The sequence below is a fragment of the Gadus macrocephalus genome, chromosome 1 (assembly GCF_031168955.1).
Source record: "Gadus macrocephalus chromosome 1, ASM3116895v1".
NCBI classification, from domain to species: Eukaryota; Metazoa; Chordata; class Actinopteri; order Gadiformes; family Gadidae; genus Gadus; species Gadus macrocephalus.
This window is the reverse complement of record NC_082382.1, coordinates 250,486-265,428: the sequence shown is the minus strand read 5'-3', so window position 1 is coordinate 265,428 and position 14,943 is coordinate 250,486. Positions and strand designations below refer to the sequence as shown.

Below are 14,943 nucleotides of genomic sequence, written 5' to 3'. Positions count from 1 at the left end.
CCGACCTAAATCTTCGGGATCAGGAAAGGAGAACTTTTTTGAAAATATTGTATGGATTATTTTATTCATTCTACAATTTATATATTTTTCTATCTGATATTTAAACAACGGCTTAAACGGAGCCCATGAGAGAGTGACCAACCCTTCGTAGGAGGAAGGTTAAAGGCTCGGATTAGATTTAATCCCACGGTTACTGGGCATGCGCAGTGTGAGGAGAATGGAAGGATGATAGGCGATGTGGCCGCCTCCCCTCTTCAATGTCCTTTATTTTATGGGTGAGGAATTATCAAAAGAGGTAAGATATACATGTTATGTGTTTGGTTTGTTTCCTGATAAAATAAAATAAAAATAGTGACGTCCGGACACTACCATTCTGGAAGAAATGTGAGTGTCCCGGGACGATTGATTGGTTGAACGACCGAATAAAGTGCTTATACGTTATAAACAACGACCAACATCTAAAAGTAAGTCGCAGTAACACTTCCAGATAACTTATTGTAGATTCTAATCACAATTTGCACTTGTTCGCTCTGTGTGAATGTCATTGTAACGGGCGCTGACCCACTTGGCAGACAGAGCGATTGTTCAGATTCAACTCACAGTGGAGTCTCACAGGAGAACTCATGAAGGAAGGCAGCTGATCACATGGCACGGATTATCATTTAAAACTAATGAACCCATCCCTTTTACAACTGTATATGTTAGTAGGTCAATATATTACGTTTATTAATTACAATTGTTATATGAGCAAATTTAGATAGAATTATGTTCCTTTCAATTATGCAATGATTGAAATTATTGGATTCTTATTCGTATTGCACAGAATACTGTTTTCCACATGCCTCCTTTACAGAGCAACATATAATCATGTGCGATGTGACTAATCCTGACATAAATCACAGCCTATCCCTTTTCTCCATGTAGCCGTCAACATTCACTCATTATGTCGTAATGCCCTGTCCGGAAAAGCATATTAGAAGCGTATATTGTCCTCTTTCAGTGACCAGCTAATAATAAAGAACGTGTCTTCTTTCAGAACCGCTTTAAGCAGCACGACATTCAACAGCAATGGACTAAATGAGCAAAACCCTGGTGCTTATTTCCTGTTTGCTTCCTCATCCTCCATCCTGCCTGGAATTAATAAAGTACAGTTCCACTGGCTCATCATCACACATCTCCAAGGCCCTTTAAGTGGATGCATTTGGATTCATGAGTCCCCTTCGCAGAGCAGGATGCTCCGGTCCGGTGCCCGGTTGAAGCATGTCTAAATGTGAGTGTATCGAGCTAAAGGACCTCAGCGCCGATGAGCCAATCGAGCTGGCCGCCCCGCAGGCCGCGCTAGTTGGGCCTGCGTCAGCCGCCGGCCCGCCGCTACGCTCCAACGTGGTGCGCCTGCTAGGTGGCACGGCAAGCGTTGAAGGGCCCCTCTTCCATCCGAGGGACACCGGGAAGGGCCATGACTTCCTGCCCTGCAGCTACACCCATCTGACCTGGTGCGACCTGTGTGGAGAGTTCGTCTGGGGTCTCTACAAGCAGAGCCTCTGCTGCGCAAGTGAGTTACGACGTGAGCCGACTTTCTGTGGTGTAGGCTTTAAAAACAGAACCCAATACACCATCTCTCTGTGGTGTAGGCTTTAAAAACAGAACCCAATACACCATCTCTCTGTGGTGTAGGCTTTAAAAACAGAACCCAATACACCATCTCTCTGTGGTGTAGGCTTTAAAAACAGAACCCAATACACCATCTCTCTGTGGTGTAGGCTTTAAAAACAGAACCCAATACACCATCTCTCTGTGGTGTAGGCTTTAAAAACAGAACCCAATACACCATCTCTCTGTGGTGTAGGCTTTAAAAACAGAACCCAATACACCATCTCTCTGTGGTGTAGGCTTTAAAAACAGAACCCAATACACCATCTCTCTGTGGTGTAGGCTTTAAAAAATAATGGGGATTATGTCAATGATTAACTATGTGTGTGTGTGTGTGTGTGTGTGTGTGTGTGTGTGTGTGATTGTGTCTCTCTCAGCTAATTTGCATACATTTATTTGCATAGTATGCTTTTTGACAAGGAAAATAGCGGGGTTTAATCATTGTTCCTCATTGGATTACTCTTTCAATATTAACAAAAAGAAATGCTTCGACTTTCCAAAACGGTATTGTCAACAATGTTAAGCATTTTCTGGTTATGAGTTGACTGTGATTCCATTGAATATATTGCTTTATCAAATACTTTATTACATTGACGTGTAGAATACTTTATGGAAGACTTTTACCAAAGTAAATTTTTTCTGAATCAACTTTGTAAGCATACCATTTTAGTTATTTTTCTTTCAATACTATAGAGGACTGCTACTTTATCCATGTCTCTTTGCCCAATCAATATAATTATCTCAGATGAGATAATTACACATTTGAGAGTGAGGCTCCAGGAAGCCTCGCTCTAACCTGTATGGGTTGACTGGAGGAATAGTGATAATACCCTCACTTTGATGTGAAACACATCGAGAGGCTCTAAAACACTATATTACCGACAGTCACCATAGTTTAAACATGATATGTAATGGATTAAGCCGTTGACTCCTTTTTTGGCAATGTCAGTCATATACTTGAACCATTAACTAAGTCTAACATTCAACCATAATCAGCTACTCAATAACTAGTCTCTTGTCTAACTGTGACTCCTCTCCCCTGTCAGACTGCAGATACATCTGTCACGACCGCTGCCGGCCGTTCATTCAGTTGGACTGCAGTGCAGGAGGCCATTTGGCGCCAGAGCCAGCAGATCTGTCCGTAGATACCATAGAGACAGACACAAACGTGGTAAGATCTGTGTGTAGATACCATAGAGACAGACACAAACGTGGTAAGATCTATCTGTAGATACCATAGAGACAGACACAAACGTGGTAAGATCTGTGTGTAGATACCATAGAGACAGACACAAACGTGGTAAGATCTGTCTGTAGATACCATAGAGACAGACACAAACGTGGTAAGATCTGTCTGTAGATACCATAGAGACAGACACAAACGTGGTAAGATCTATCTGTAGATACCATAGAGACAGACACAAACGTGGTAAGATCTATCTGTAGATACCATAGAGACAGACACAAACGTGGTAAGAGCCATTTTACTGAGGGCACCATGAATAGGCAAGGCAAGGACAATTTGATCAGCCTCTCAAGTCACGTTTTTCTTTTTAAATCTACCACAATGCCCTTAAACTCTACACACACACACAACAAGAGTGGGACAAATCTTCCACTGCCACTCAGTTTTCCATTCGTCAACAAATACATTGATTTATTTTGTGAGGACACTAATATACCAATCATTTAAGAGAAGGCAACATCACAATTGTACAGCTTTTTTTTTTACATTGAAATGATTTGTATCCCTTTCGTCACCTATATTTCAGGATGAACAGATTGAATGGGGAAAGCAAGAATTGACTTTTGGTGAAATCCAGCAGAAGATAAAGGAATACAATGCCCAGATCAACAATAATCACTTCATGGTGAACGTAAGTGAAGCTGTTCTTCATTCTTTCTGCACATTCATGTATATGGAAGTAAGGTTGCCTTGGAGCCTAGATGTTGTGCTTTTCACTGTTCATGATGATCTTTGCAGAATAAGGACGGGTCATACACAGGGTTCATAAGGGTGCAGTTTCAGCTTGCTCGTCCGATTTCTCTGCCGTTGCCACGCAAACTGTCTCTGACACAAGAAGGACAAGCCCAAGTGGCCTCGACGCGGAGGACGTCATTTTACCTCCCGAGAGATAGTGCCAAGCACCTGCACATCAGCTCCCAGACCCGCGCACGGGAAGTCATTCAGGCCCTGCTCAACAAGTTCACTGTGGTGGACAACCCGGCGAAATTTGCCCTGTTTGAACGAACGGAGCGTCAGAATCAAGGTGAAATTATGCAATGTGTTATACACTTAACATTTCGTTATCATTCACAGCATAATTGCCTCAGTCATATTTTGGCCAAATTGTGACATGTCAACTATCTCTCCTCACGCTGTTGATTAACTTTAACTCATTGGCTATATCCTAAGCCAATCAGAGTGCTTTTTACATTCAATAATCACTATCTGCCTAGGTCATCAATTTGACTGAGGCAATTTTGACGCTAAATACAAAATGTACCTTCAAATATGACTTAGGCCATTAAGCTATGAGGCTAACGATTTGGTGAATTGGATCAACTCAGACATGCTAGCTCTTCCTATGTTTACCAGTCGATTTCCTTGTTTTTTTTATTCACAGTTTACCTCCGTAAGGTGTCTGACGACGCATGCCCCTTACACTTACGCCTCTGTGCTGGCCCTGGGGAGAAGGCCCTGAGCCTGGTTCTGAAAGAGAATGACACGGGCGACATAAATGTAAGTTTCAAGTGTCAACCCACGTGGCCCCAGAGAGCATCCACACCGTGTGCTACAATGTGTCATTTAAAATATTTTTGTATTTCTTACAGTGGGACGCTTTCAGCTTTCCTGAGCTGTGCAACTTCCTGCGGATGCTTCAACGCGAGGAAGAGGTGCACATCCGTCAGATAGTCAAACGCTATGCCCTCGCCAGAGAGGAGATAAAGCAGGCCATGTCAGGGGTCAGCATACTGTGTTGAAGCAGTCTGACGGGTCAGTGCACAGGGCTGTCCGGAAAATGGCTGCCCAATCAGTGGGTATTTAGCCTCTTCTGCAGCATAATGCAATCATAGAATTATGACCTCAAAGGACCTTTCTGTAAAGAATATTAATTTAAAGTGATAACAGAAATCTGTGTTTTACCTTTTATATTATTCAGGGTTTTCAAGGTGTGCATTAACCATCAGAAAAGGATGTTCCATTAAATGAATTCCTTCTATTACTTCCAGAAGATTGAATGAGTCTGTGGTTTACCTCCCTGGCTTCATTGCCAAGAGGGTGGCAAATTACTGTAGCTTGCGGCCAAGTCAGTGAGCAAGGCAGTGCGCTCACATTGTTTTGGTGCAGCTCAATGAAGCTACAGAGTGAGATCCTTATCGATGATGTTGTGAGAACTGCACTGAACTTTACTTCAGGGAGTTAGACCCAGAGCCGCATTGAGATCCTATCGCAGGGAATCCAATCAGGTGTAAACAGACTGTAGTGTATGATGCTGCTAACTGTGAAACAGGTTGTATAGAGACAGTGTTAAAGTAAAAAGGGCGTTCTTACCTGAGCAGAGATCCAATGTGCTGTAGTAAAGATTTGAGAGTTATAAAAAGAGAGTGCAGAAAAGAGCAATAAACTGAACAACCCCAAATAAGTGCCCTCCTCTCAGCTCCCTTCCTCCATACATTTCACTGCCATTGAGGCATGTTGCATTGACTCACTTGTGATTGACAGGCAAGATGGATTCCTCAAGCCAATCAGGGCATCTGCACTGATAGTCAGAACTTAGTTAGGAGTGTTCCAAAAGCTGAATTGGTTCATGCATAGACAGGGCGCTCCAACAGACATTCTCACAGCACTTCACTGACTATTAGCTCCAAATGGTTACGGTTATATTAAATTATAGCTCTTAAAGCCTACCTACAGCACATTTAAGAGGGACGAGGTCTAGACTTGAGAGGAATGTTGTTAAATTTTTTGAGAGAATTGCTTGAGATGCTGTTTGAATTGAAAAATAAATTATTTAAAAATGTTCTGCACATTTGAGGCTTGTTATCTTTTGTTTAAAGTATACAAGATGGCTCATGTTGATTAATATTGGGTTTCACACGATTGCAACTGTATACAACATTGCACATAATATATGTCATTCTTGTCTTTGAGGAATGAGCACCTTGAGAATATATATTGCAACATTTTAAATAAAAACTTCTCTAATATATTGGTGGCATAATAGCTGTTGTCTCGTAAAGCCTTATATTAAAAAAGTAATAAAAAGTAATGTATTTAGCAAACATTTAGATGCCTTGGACATCCACTGATTCCAACCCTTGCCGCTTGGTGGCGGAATTACAAATTAAGGCGCTTCCGTCCCCTGGAACAAGAGAACCAAAGAAGGATTACATCCGGTTCGGTTAGCTTACAGTGGTAGCTTGTGTGTAGCTTAGATGGAAATGAACAAAACAGCTATTTAACTACCGATTCAAAATACGACCCTAGAAACTAGTACTTGTGAAGGTGATACAACACGGATATATTGGATATACACAAGGTGACAACGTTTTTCTGCATGTGTCTCCTTCCTTAAGAGTGAATTTAAACAGATGCCCTGTGTAGCGTTTTGAGGTAGGCTAGCTAGCCAGAGAGAGTGATCAAGCAATGACCTATAAAGTGAGATTATCAAGGTAGTTGTTTAATATGTGTAGTTTAACGACTGGGCACAGTCCAGGCCAATGAGGTAGACCGACCAGTTTGATATCTGCTTTATGTTTAACTGATAGTTTACATTGAAGACAGTGGAACTGTTTCCTTCAAACAACCAATCCAGCCAGCTCACATTGGGGTCTTTGGAAGCAGATCGAGTTCTCTGCTGAGTGTTGTTGATCATTTTAGTTTTGTTTACTACTGCATGATTGATGAATACCTGCTGAACGAATGAATACTTTTTTTAAAGGTTAGAAGAGGCATCTCAAAATGTTATGACTCTTTCATTACATATTAACGTGACATGGCATTCAGCCACGTACTAGCTCTGATTTATCATATTAATGATGGTTGGTTTTCTGTCTGTTTCCCCTCATTTTTAATTGTAAGTGTCCTGGTGTTGAACTGTACATATTTTATACTGACGAAATATATGTTTAGACTGAATGTTAACCTTTCTCCTGCACAGTGAAGCTGTAACACTATAAGGAGGGCTGTGACCAAGAAAAGAATGTGCCACAGTTGAAGATGGGCGGGAGTGGCTCAAAATCAAGAGGATATTGGCCTTTTTCTGGCTCAGGTACTGTTGAAGACGCAACCAAAGACGGAAATGAGCAATCGGTGACCAGACTGCGTTTCCCAAGTGCAACGCCATTTGTGTTTACAAGACGGAGGTGAATACAGGCTGGCACACCAGATTATGTATCACGTCATTGCTTTTAAAAGTATTGCAGACTGTCTCAAAACAATAGTAATAACTTTATGTATTACAGCTCTTTGTACTTGGATGAGGATGGTGACTTGGCCCATGAGTTTTACGAAGAGACAATTGTAACAAAGAATGGTCGTAAAAGGGCCAAGCTGAAAAGGATTCAAAAAAATCTAATGCCTCAGGTGTGTAGTATGGAAGAAAAAACGATTGTTTCTCACTGGACCAGACATAGATTTTCCCAGGATGTATCATGTCAAACCAAGTAATGCTTCTCTTTTCACTACAGGGAATGATAAAGCTGGAACATCCTTCTATCCATGTAGATTTTCCTATCGTCCTCTGTGAGGTTTGATGATGCCTGAGCCTTTTCCTGCTCGCCAACTCCATCCTGCCGTCTCCCTGTGTGGGGGAGCCACGCACTTCACTGGAACATGACCTCTTGAGATATCTAATGCCCTATGCCTGGACTGGTTAGTAAAATGTTAAGCCTCTGCATGCAAACTATGTTCATGGTTTGTCACGTGATCTGTGTTGGACACAGAAGAGGCCACCAATAAAAATGTGTTAAAGATGACAAAACAGTAGAAGGGGGTAACCATCTGGGAATTCCTTGTTTAAATTATAAGTTTGGTGTGCCTATGGTTCTTTGATTATTGTAGGAAATTCCTTACCAAATTTCAGCGGGGTCTTATCTTGTTATATAATTTGTGGAAGAAATGCACTTCGAGAATAAGGCAAAAGGTTATTACATTTTTGGCTTTGGCGAGATAATGGCCAGTAATTTCTATAATGGCCTGAAAACGTATGATTTGAGAGGAATCAAGAGCTATCAAGAGCTGTTTGTTAAATCACTATCGTGTCAAGTGCTTCTAGCATATATATATATATATATATATATATTAAAAATCCAATTTAATCAAGGCCAAAACCTAGGTTTTCAGAGCAGGGAGGCCTAAATGTACATTGTATGTGTGCAACGCCTATAAAACTTGCTTAAATATCAACCTTGCATGAAGCCTTCATGTGCTTAACACTAAATATCCCTGTGAGGTGGACGATTCTCTGCCAATATGTTCAGAAGTGGTTTAATGTGATGTTGTAATGTATGATGGATCTTGGCTTGAGTTAAGAGGATGTGTGCAGCCCTCATGTACAGTAGCACTGAGTTTAACAACAGATCATTTGTTTTCTGCTTGGGCTCACTCAGTTCACTTTTTATTTATAACTGGTCAAATAAATTTTTTATTTATATTACAATTGAAAATGTGTAATTGGTTTGTTTTATTTTTAATCCAAAATTTGTTTTCTTAGCAATGTTTACATAACTTTAACTCTAATAATTGCATTATATAATTATCAATATTATTTCTTGCTCCATTGCTGTGATATGGATTTTGCATTCCTTTCAGAATGAAAACAAATTCCCTTACTGTTATTTGTACTTATTTTATGCAAAGACTACATGTTATCCTTCAATCCAATTTTGATCTCATGGATTTAAATCTGGAATCAAACCAATTTAATCATAAAAGGTTATGGGCTACGGTTAGTAAAAATTAAACTTTTTTTGGCAGCTGTCCCTTAGATTCTTCTTGGTGCCTCTACCCTTCAATCACTGATTGGGGAACATGGTGTCCAAAGATTCAGGCTCTGCTCCAGGTACAAAGGTTCAGGGTCTCCGACTAGGTATGGAGAACCCAGAGGTGAGGGCCAGGGTCTCTGACTAGGTATGGAGAACAGGGCCAGGGTCTCTGACTAGGTATGGAGAACAGGGCCAGGGTCTCTGACTAGGTATGGAGAACAGGGCCAGGGTCTCTGACTAGGTATGGAGAACAGGGCCAGGGTCTCTGACTAGGTATGGAGAACAGGGCCAGGGTCTCTGAATAGGTATGGAGAACAGGGCCAGGGTCTCTGACTAGGTATGGAGAACAGGGCCAGGGTCTCTGACTAGGTATGGAGAACAGGGCCAGGGTCTCTGACTAGGTATGGAGAACAGGGCCAGGGTCTCTGACTAGGTATGGAGAACAGGGCCAGGGTCTCTGACTAGGTATGGAGAACAGGGCCAGGGTCTCTGACTAGGTATGGAGAACCGTTAGTGGGAATGCAAATCTATTGATGGAGCCATCAAGCGATGATGATGTACATATTATTCAAAAACACAGAAAATGCTGCAACACAGCCCATAAACAGTCTTGGTTTGCAGTATTAACGTGGGTGGATTCCTACTATCATTGTATTTCCGCTTTCAGGACATGTAAGGAAAATAATGAACCTTTCAAGTCCAATGTCTTAATGAAATATGTAATGGCTTTACCAGTAAAGGCTGCGACAAGAAGAACTTGCTGCACAGGAAATTGAGGTTGGCTCTTGCAGGGAGGGGTTAATAAGAAATGAATGAATAAGCATTGAAGGGGTTTATTATGTCCACTTAAAGGATAATGCTTCATCAAAATCCACTTAAAGTTATTGATGTTATGAAATCCTTTTGATTTCTGCAGCTTCAAAGTATTTTCATCGTCCTGGGGAAGTTCCAACCACGATGGGTCGGTTCAACTTTACATTCATGTTCCTAATGGACTGGCCCATGGGACATCCAGCCCAAGTAACGTGGACGGGTTCATCGGTAAACAGAGCCGTGTTGAGCAGAGTAGATTTAATTTATTTTATGTTTCATTAAGAATTATTCAAATAGGTAATTTACCCTCCATTTTTTTTAACATAAAATAACATTATCCTTGGTAAAACTACATCTCTACATTTGTGCGCTTGTATATTCAGGATGTGATATTTGAAAAAGAAAATAGCAGATTATATGAACTGGTGGAGGCCTTGATTTGCTTTAGTTGCTGGACAAAGCTTGAATCACTCCTATGCAAAAATAGCAAACATTGAACTCATAATTCATGTTTATATTCATCAGAAAAACTCAATACTAGCGTGTGTGTGTGTGGTGTTTAATGACTTTATTCAGACAGCTCCATGCTCTGTCCTGATTGTCTCCTCTATTGTCTGTCATATTTGTTATTATAAATGAATCAAACTATGAAATAACAACGCGCTCCTACTTGATGACTTCAGATCAGGGTTCTCTCCTTCTGCAGACCCGCTAGGGAGGACCTTAAGAGTGGAGGTCATATTAGGTCTATAAAAAGGCTGCACCCTAATGGACTGAAACTGGAATTGAACTCAAAGCAGGCAAAAGAAGACCCTCTGTTCGACTTCAGATATTCCCGTAAGTCTCTTGCGGGTTATGCTGTTTTATTGGATTTTATTAGATATGCTATAGTATAGATACTTTATATGCTACGACTTTAATCGATTAGGCACTGATGACCAAACCTAAATAGAACACCGCGGAAGAAGAACAGACCATATGCTGAGATATTTAGGGGGATCGGGCACAGAAATATTATTTAGAAAAATGGACCATAGAAATCGTGTGGTATGATGAAGATGATATTGCAAACAAAATGTGTTTATATTTTATGGTTCGATAATAAGTCGTATGGATCATGAAAACAACAATACATGAGTTGTAATTGTTTTACAGCTGCCTTTGCTTGAGAAATCAATGTCCCCCCCCTGTTTTCCTCGGTGGGCGAGTCGCTTCCACCAGCCTCTAGCTGAGCATACTCCGGACCAGTGTTGCCAGATTTGGCCAGATCTTCCGCCCAATCTGGCAACCCTAGCTGCAGCGCGCACCCACCAGGGTTGCCAGATTGGGAGGAATCAGGCCCAATATGGCAACACTGCTCCGGACGTCGATAACTTGTTCGCTCGTAGTAATACGGACATGTATTGAATTAAGTATGAGGAATTCTCTCCCCATGGCAGGGTCTTTGGAAATTGATGTTATTTACGAGTCATTTGAAAGTGACCATAGTAGACCGAAGTGTCTTAGCTGACAACTTCAAAGTAACAAGGTCAGAGGCAATCCTATCTGTTACCTTAAAAGGTTGTTAGAAATGATAATTAATGCTCTGTGACCAGCCAGAGAGATGTCACAGCCGACCGAATGGTGTCCATCAGCAGAAGCAGAATCATGACAACGTTCAAGCACTTTAAAGAAAGGTACTGAAAGGTTTGTTATATGCTTTTCTATTTCGTAATTTGACGTATTTATAGTAACCTATAGTAAAGGCCCATGGATAGTCTCTACATTTACAAGAAATAAAATCTCGTTTACCATTAGAAATATTTTAATAACTAAGCGAAGTATCAAATGTTTTTTTACTGGTAGGTTATATGTAATCGTTGCAGTTTTTTATTTCAGAGACTGGAAAAACGTCAGAGGTTAGTTATGGCGAATGTATTGAACAACCATTGGGCACTGAGTGGCCAAGTGGCATGGTTGTTTGTAGCCCTTTTCATACCCTGGACTGGCCTTTGTGCAGAAGAGCTAAAACAGACAAGATGGCCATTGTTTTCCAAAAAGCCGATTCTCCTGGCCTGGAATGCCCCAACAAAGGACTGTTTCCCACGTCATGGTATACACTTTCCTCTGGAGCAATTTCAGATTGTGGCATACCCAACTGAGGGGTTTGTTGGACAGAACCTCACAATATTTTACAAGGATCGACTTGGCTTGTATCCTTATTATGAGCCCGATGGCACTGCTGTCAACGGCGGCCTCCCGCAGGTCGTCAGCCTCTCCCAGCACTATGAGAAGATACCGACGGGCTTGAAGAAGTATATACGGGAGCCAGGGTCCAAAGGCCTGGCTGTCATCGACTGGGAGGAATGGCGCCCACTGTGGATTCGAAACTGGAACAGCAAGGATGTGTATAGAGAAAAGTCTCGACTTATGGTGGCCCAAAAGAACCCAGATTGGCTCCCTGAACGGGTAGGGAAAGTCGCCCAGCAAGAATTTGAGCTGTCCGCTCAGAAATTCATGCTGGAGACTCTGAAACTTGCCAAAAGCCTGAGGCCACACCAGTTATGGGGGTTCTACCTGTTCCCCGATTGCTACAACCATGACTACACCAGTGACCCGAACAGGTACACCGGGCGCTGTCCTGATCTGGAGGAGAAGCGGAACGACCAGCTCAGCTGGCTGTGGACTGAGAGCACAGCACTGTTCCCCTCCATCTACATTGCCTCAGTACTGCGCTCCACAACTTTCGGGCGGCGCTTTGTGCGTCACAGGGTAACAGAGGGAATGCGCCTGGCCTCGACCGGGGACGGAGTGGCACGGCCTGTGTTTGTTTACACCCGGCCCACCTATACCAATGAGCTGACCCTGCTCACCGAGGTAGGTGGATCTTCACACAGAAGGAGAATGCATAGTATGTTTCCCAATCCTCCCGTTCGATCTTGATGTGTAAAGCAGGCTCTGAGAAGTTGTGAGATGTCTTTGATCAAAAGGTTCCACCCCCTGCCTGTCCTAATCTGACCAATAATTGTAATTACTGTCAATGTTTCTCGCAGATGGATTTGGTATCGACCATCGGAGAGAGCGTCGCGCTGGGAGTGGCAGGTGTCATCCTGTGGGGAGACGCCAGCTATGCAAGCAGTAAAGTGAGGGACCTGTTCACAGTACCGTACCCCTACCATCGTACCATGTGTACCAAATATCTTAACATCCGGTCTCTCATTCCCTACTAGGGAAACTGTTTCCGACTCTCTGAGTATCTCCGCGGGCCGCTGGGCCGATACCTTCTCAACGTCTCCACCTCGGCCGAGCGGTGCAGTGGCGTGCTGTGTCATTCCCACGGCCGCTGTCTGCGCAGGAATCCCGACACAGACACATACCTACACCTGAACCCCCTGAGCCATAGCATTACACTGCAGGACGGGCGATGGAAGGTAACTGGTAAGGCAGGCCGGACCGAGCTGGTAGACTTCCGCACACATTTCCAGTGCCAATGCTACAGTGGATACAGAGGGGAAGGCTGCGGCCTTAAAGAAAAAGAAGAGAACAGAGCCATCTCTTTCCTGGGTGCTTGGCCCCTGAGTCTTATTCTCCCACTAGGTCTCCTCACCTTGCTACACTGAACAAACCCTGATCAAAGATCAGTTATCTCTACATGTCGAGGAGGTATACAATGAGATGGGAGTCGGATCAAAGGCCTTATGAAACAAACATTGATGAACCTCATTCATCTGAACCATGGACCGCCGCTCACCACAGAACGGGTGAACACTGAACACTTTACGGGCATTGCTCCTCGCCGCCATGCTTCTTGGGGCCTTTGCTTTTTTCTCTGCAAATTGCAAGTTTGGTCATTTAATCAGCCAAAGAAGATCAGTAAGACTTTAGAGTTTCATTTAATTTCCCATGCATTGTCATTGCATGTGATGCAAGGAGAAGGAGACTAAGATCAGTGCTTAGAATCAGAGAATTAAACTCAAAGTCCACTTGTACCTAGTTTATTTGGCAAAATAAATGAGCATACATGCAAAGAAGAGGCGAAGAGTTTCTGGTGGACATTTGGGGATTTTCATTTTGTTCCTAAGCACTGACCTCAGCATAATTGTCATTGCATCACGTGCAACTAGCTATGTAGTTGGTTGCATGTGTTGGAATGACAATGTCTTATTTCCTTATTCTAAGCACTGACCTCAACAACATTGTGATTGCATCACACGCATTTTTATACAGTTTTATATTATAAATATTATATTTATATTGTAACATATACAGTGTGCGTATAGGTTTTATGTACCAATCGTTGCTACTGCCTGCAAAGAAGCTAATGCTTTGGGGATGCATCTAAGCAAGGTTTAGAAAGCCATCCTGAAGCTTGGCATCTGGTTCATTGATATCCTGGGCATCAATTAACAATTGTGCCTTAATCGAGACTGAAGCCCACTTAAAAGTCCAACTAATGATTCTGATGTGTAGTATTCCATCTTATCTAGCGGAAATCTTGTTTGTTTTGATGTATTTTTTTTAGCTTGCTGCAACAGTGATTCTCTAAGTTGTACTAATAATGCAGGTCATAAACCAACATCAAATGAATTCTAAAGCTATTGATTGGTTGGTTGTACTAATTTATGCACATAATCTTCTGCATTGTGTTCAAGAATTGTGACTCATTTGCACTGGGATATTTTCAGCTGGCTTTCAATATTTATTAAATTTATAATTTGGTCCTGATAAATCATCAACTGGCTGACATACTGGAGAATACTAAATATGAGATGATGCTGAACATTACTTCCGGGATATGTTTCAGACTTATCAAGTTAAAACTAACAGGAGAAATATTCCATTATCCCATTTGTTGACAATGGTATATACTAAAATCTCCTCATTAGGTTTTATATAATGAAATGCTTAATATGGATTTATATTTAATTTAAAAGGGAAAACTGGAACTTTAATGGACCTTAGTGCTGTCAGGTTTGGTGTTCAGTTAGGCTGACTATCAGATTGTTTGTATTAAGGACCATGTACTGCTTTGGTACAGCAAGCTTTAATATTTAATAAAAGCATATTGATAAACAAAATTCCTGTTGATGAACCCTAATCCTATTGAAATTCAAAGTCATAGGTAGGATACTCTAGTTGAGGATTCAAAAAAGGTCAATTTGGCCTGAAATTGAAGTACTTACAATTAGGGCATTTAGCAGACGCTTTTAACCAAAGCGACTTGCATCGGTTAATGCACACATTGACAGAGTCAACCATGCAAGGCGACAGCCAGCTCGTCAGGAGCAGTTAGGGTTAAGTGTCTTGCTCAGGGACAAATCAACTAGGAGGAGCTGGGGATCGAACTAGCAACCTTTCGGTAACAGGACAACTGCTCTACTTCCTGAGCTAAGCCAACCAAGTACTTGATTATTATTCTATCAAAAAGTATTCCCCATGAATCAATATTCCCAATCAAACAGGACACACCCTGTCCTTACGGCAAGCCTAGGTCCTCAATTTCCTAAACAT

General features: G+C 41.9%; 3 protein-coding genes and 1 long non-coding RNA gene across 6 annotated transcripts; 3 read left to right on the top strand and 1 right to left on the bottom strand.

The window, feature by feature from the left end:
* Positions 1-157: 157 nt before the first annotated feature.
* On the top strand, positions 158-6,954 carry rassf1 (Ras association domain family member 1). 3 transcript variants are annotated; one of them, XM_060061036.1, is made up of 8 exons: positions 158-295; positions 1,037-1,552; positions 2,697-2,821; positions 3,423-3,527; positions 3,635-3,920; positions 4,278-4,393; positions 4,486-4,548; positions 6,816-6,954. In XM_060061036.1, exons 2-8 carry the CDS (start codon positions 1,261-1,263, stop codon positions 6,816-6,818), a joined length of 990 nt encoding a protein of 329 aa, XP_059917019.1. In that variant the 5' UTR covers positions 158-295; positions 1,037-1,260; the 3' UTR covers positions 6,819-6,954. The 3 variants fall into 3 exon arrangements, with proteins under 3 accessions (XP_059917019.1, XP_059917002.1, XP_059917011.1); XM_060061019.1 differs by having other exon boundaries at positions 6,821-6,952; XM_060061028.1 differs by lacking the exon at positions 158-295 and adding an exon at positions 310-464 and having other exon boundaries at positions 6,821-6,952.
* On the bottom strand, positions 3,121-5,770 carry LOC132464602 (uncharacterized). The gene is made up of 3 exons (XR_009527294.1): positions 4,484-5,770; positions 4,283-4,363; positions 3,121-3,889 (listed from the first exon to the last, which is right to left on the bottom strand). It is a non-coding gene; the product is annotated as an uncharacterized LOC132464602 (long non-coding RNA).
* tusc2b (tumor suppressor 2, mitochondrial calcium regulator b) lies at positions 6,875-8,635 on the top strand. The gene is made up of 3 exons (XM_060061066.1): positions 6,875-7,020; positions 7,120-7,240; positions 7,345-8,635. Exons 1-3 carry the CDS (start codon positions 6,875-6,877, stop codon positions 7,408-7,410), a joined length of 333 nt encoding a protein of 110 aa, XP_059917049.1. The 3' UTR covers positions 7,411-8,635.
* Positions 8,636-10,526: 1,891 nt separating this feature from the next.
* LOC132464547 (hyaluronidase-2-like) lies at positions 10,527-14,384 on the top strand. Its single transcript, XM_060060992.1, has 4 exons — positions 10,527-11,129; positions 11,332-12,309; positions 12,486-12,575; positions 12,663-14,384. The coding sequence occupies exons 2-4, from the start codon at positions 11,359-11,361 to the stop codon at positions 13,050-13,052; spliced, it is 1,431 nt and encodes a 476-aa protein (XP_059916975.1). The 5' UTR covers positions 10,527-11,129; positions 11,332-11,358; the 3' UTR covers positions 13,053-14,384.
* The last annotated feature ends 559 nt before the right edge of the window (positions 14,385-14,943 follow it).

Excerpts from the sequence above, each read along its gene's own strand:
- rassf1 (XM_060061019.1), top strand. The coding sequence starts at position 1,261 with ATGTCTAAATGTGAGTGTATCGAGCTAAAGGACCTCAGCGCCGATGAG. Across the intron at positions 3,528-3,634 it reads ATAATCACTTCATGGTGAAC|AATAAGGACGGGTCATACAC; the intron begins GTAAGTGAAGCT and ends TGATCTTTGCAG. Across the intron at positions 4,394-4,485 it reads ATGACACGGGCGACATAAAT|TGGGACGCTTTCAGCTTTCC; the intron begins GTAAGTTTCAAG and ends TATTTCTTACAG.
- tusc2b (XM_060061066.1), top strand. The coding sequence starts at position 6,875 with ATGGGCGGGAGTGGCTCAAAATCAAGAGGATATTGGCCTTTTTCTGGC. Across the intron at positions 7,021-7,119 it reads TTTGTGTTTACAAGACGGAG|CTCTTTGTACTTGGATGAGG; the intron begins GTGAATACAGGC and ends TATGTATTACAG. Across the intron at positions 7,241-7,344 it reads AAAAAAATCTAATGCCTCAG|GGAATGATAAAGCTGGAACA; the intron begins GTGTGTAGTATG and ends TTTTCACTACAG.
- LOC132464547 (XM_060060992.1), top strand. The coding sequence starts at position 11,359 with ATGGCGAATGTATTGAACAACCATTGGGCACTGAGTGGCCAAGTGGCA. Across the intron at positions 12,310-12,485 it reads AGCTGACCCTGCTCACCGAG|ATGGATTTGGTATCGACCAT; the intron begins GTAGGTGGATCT and ends TGTTTCTCGCAG. Across the intron at positions 12,576-12,662 it reads CCAGCTATGCAAGCAGTAAA|GGAAACTGTTTCCGACTCTC; the intron begins GTGAGGGACCTG and ends ATTCCCTACTAG.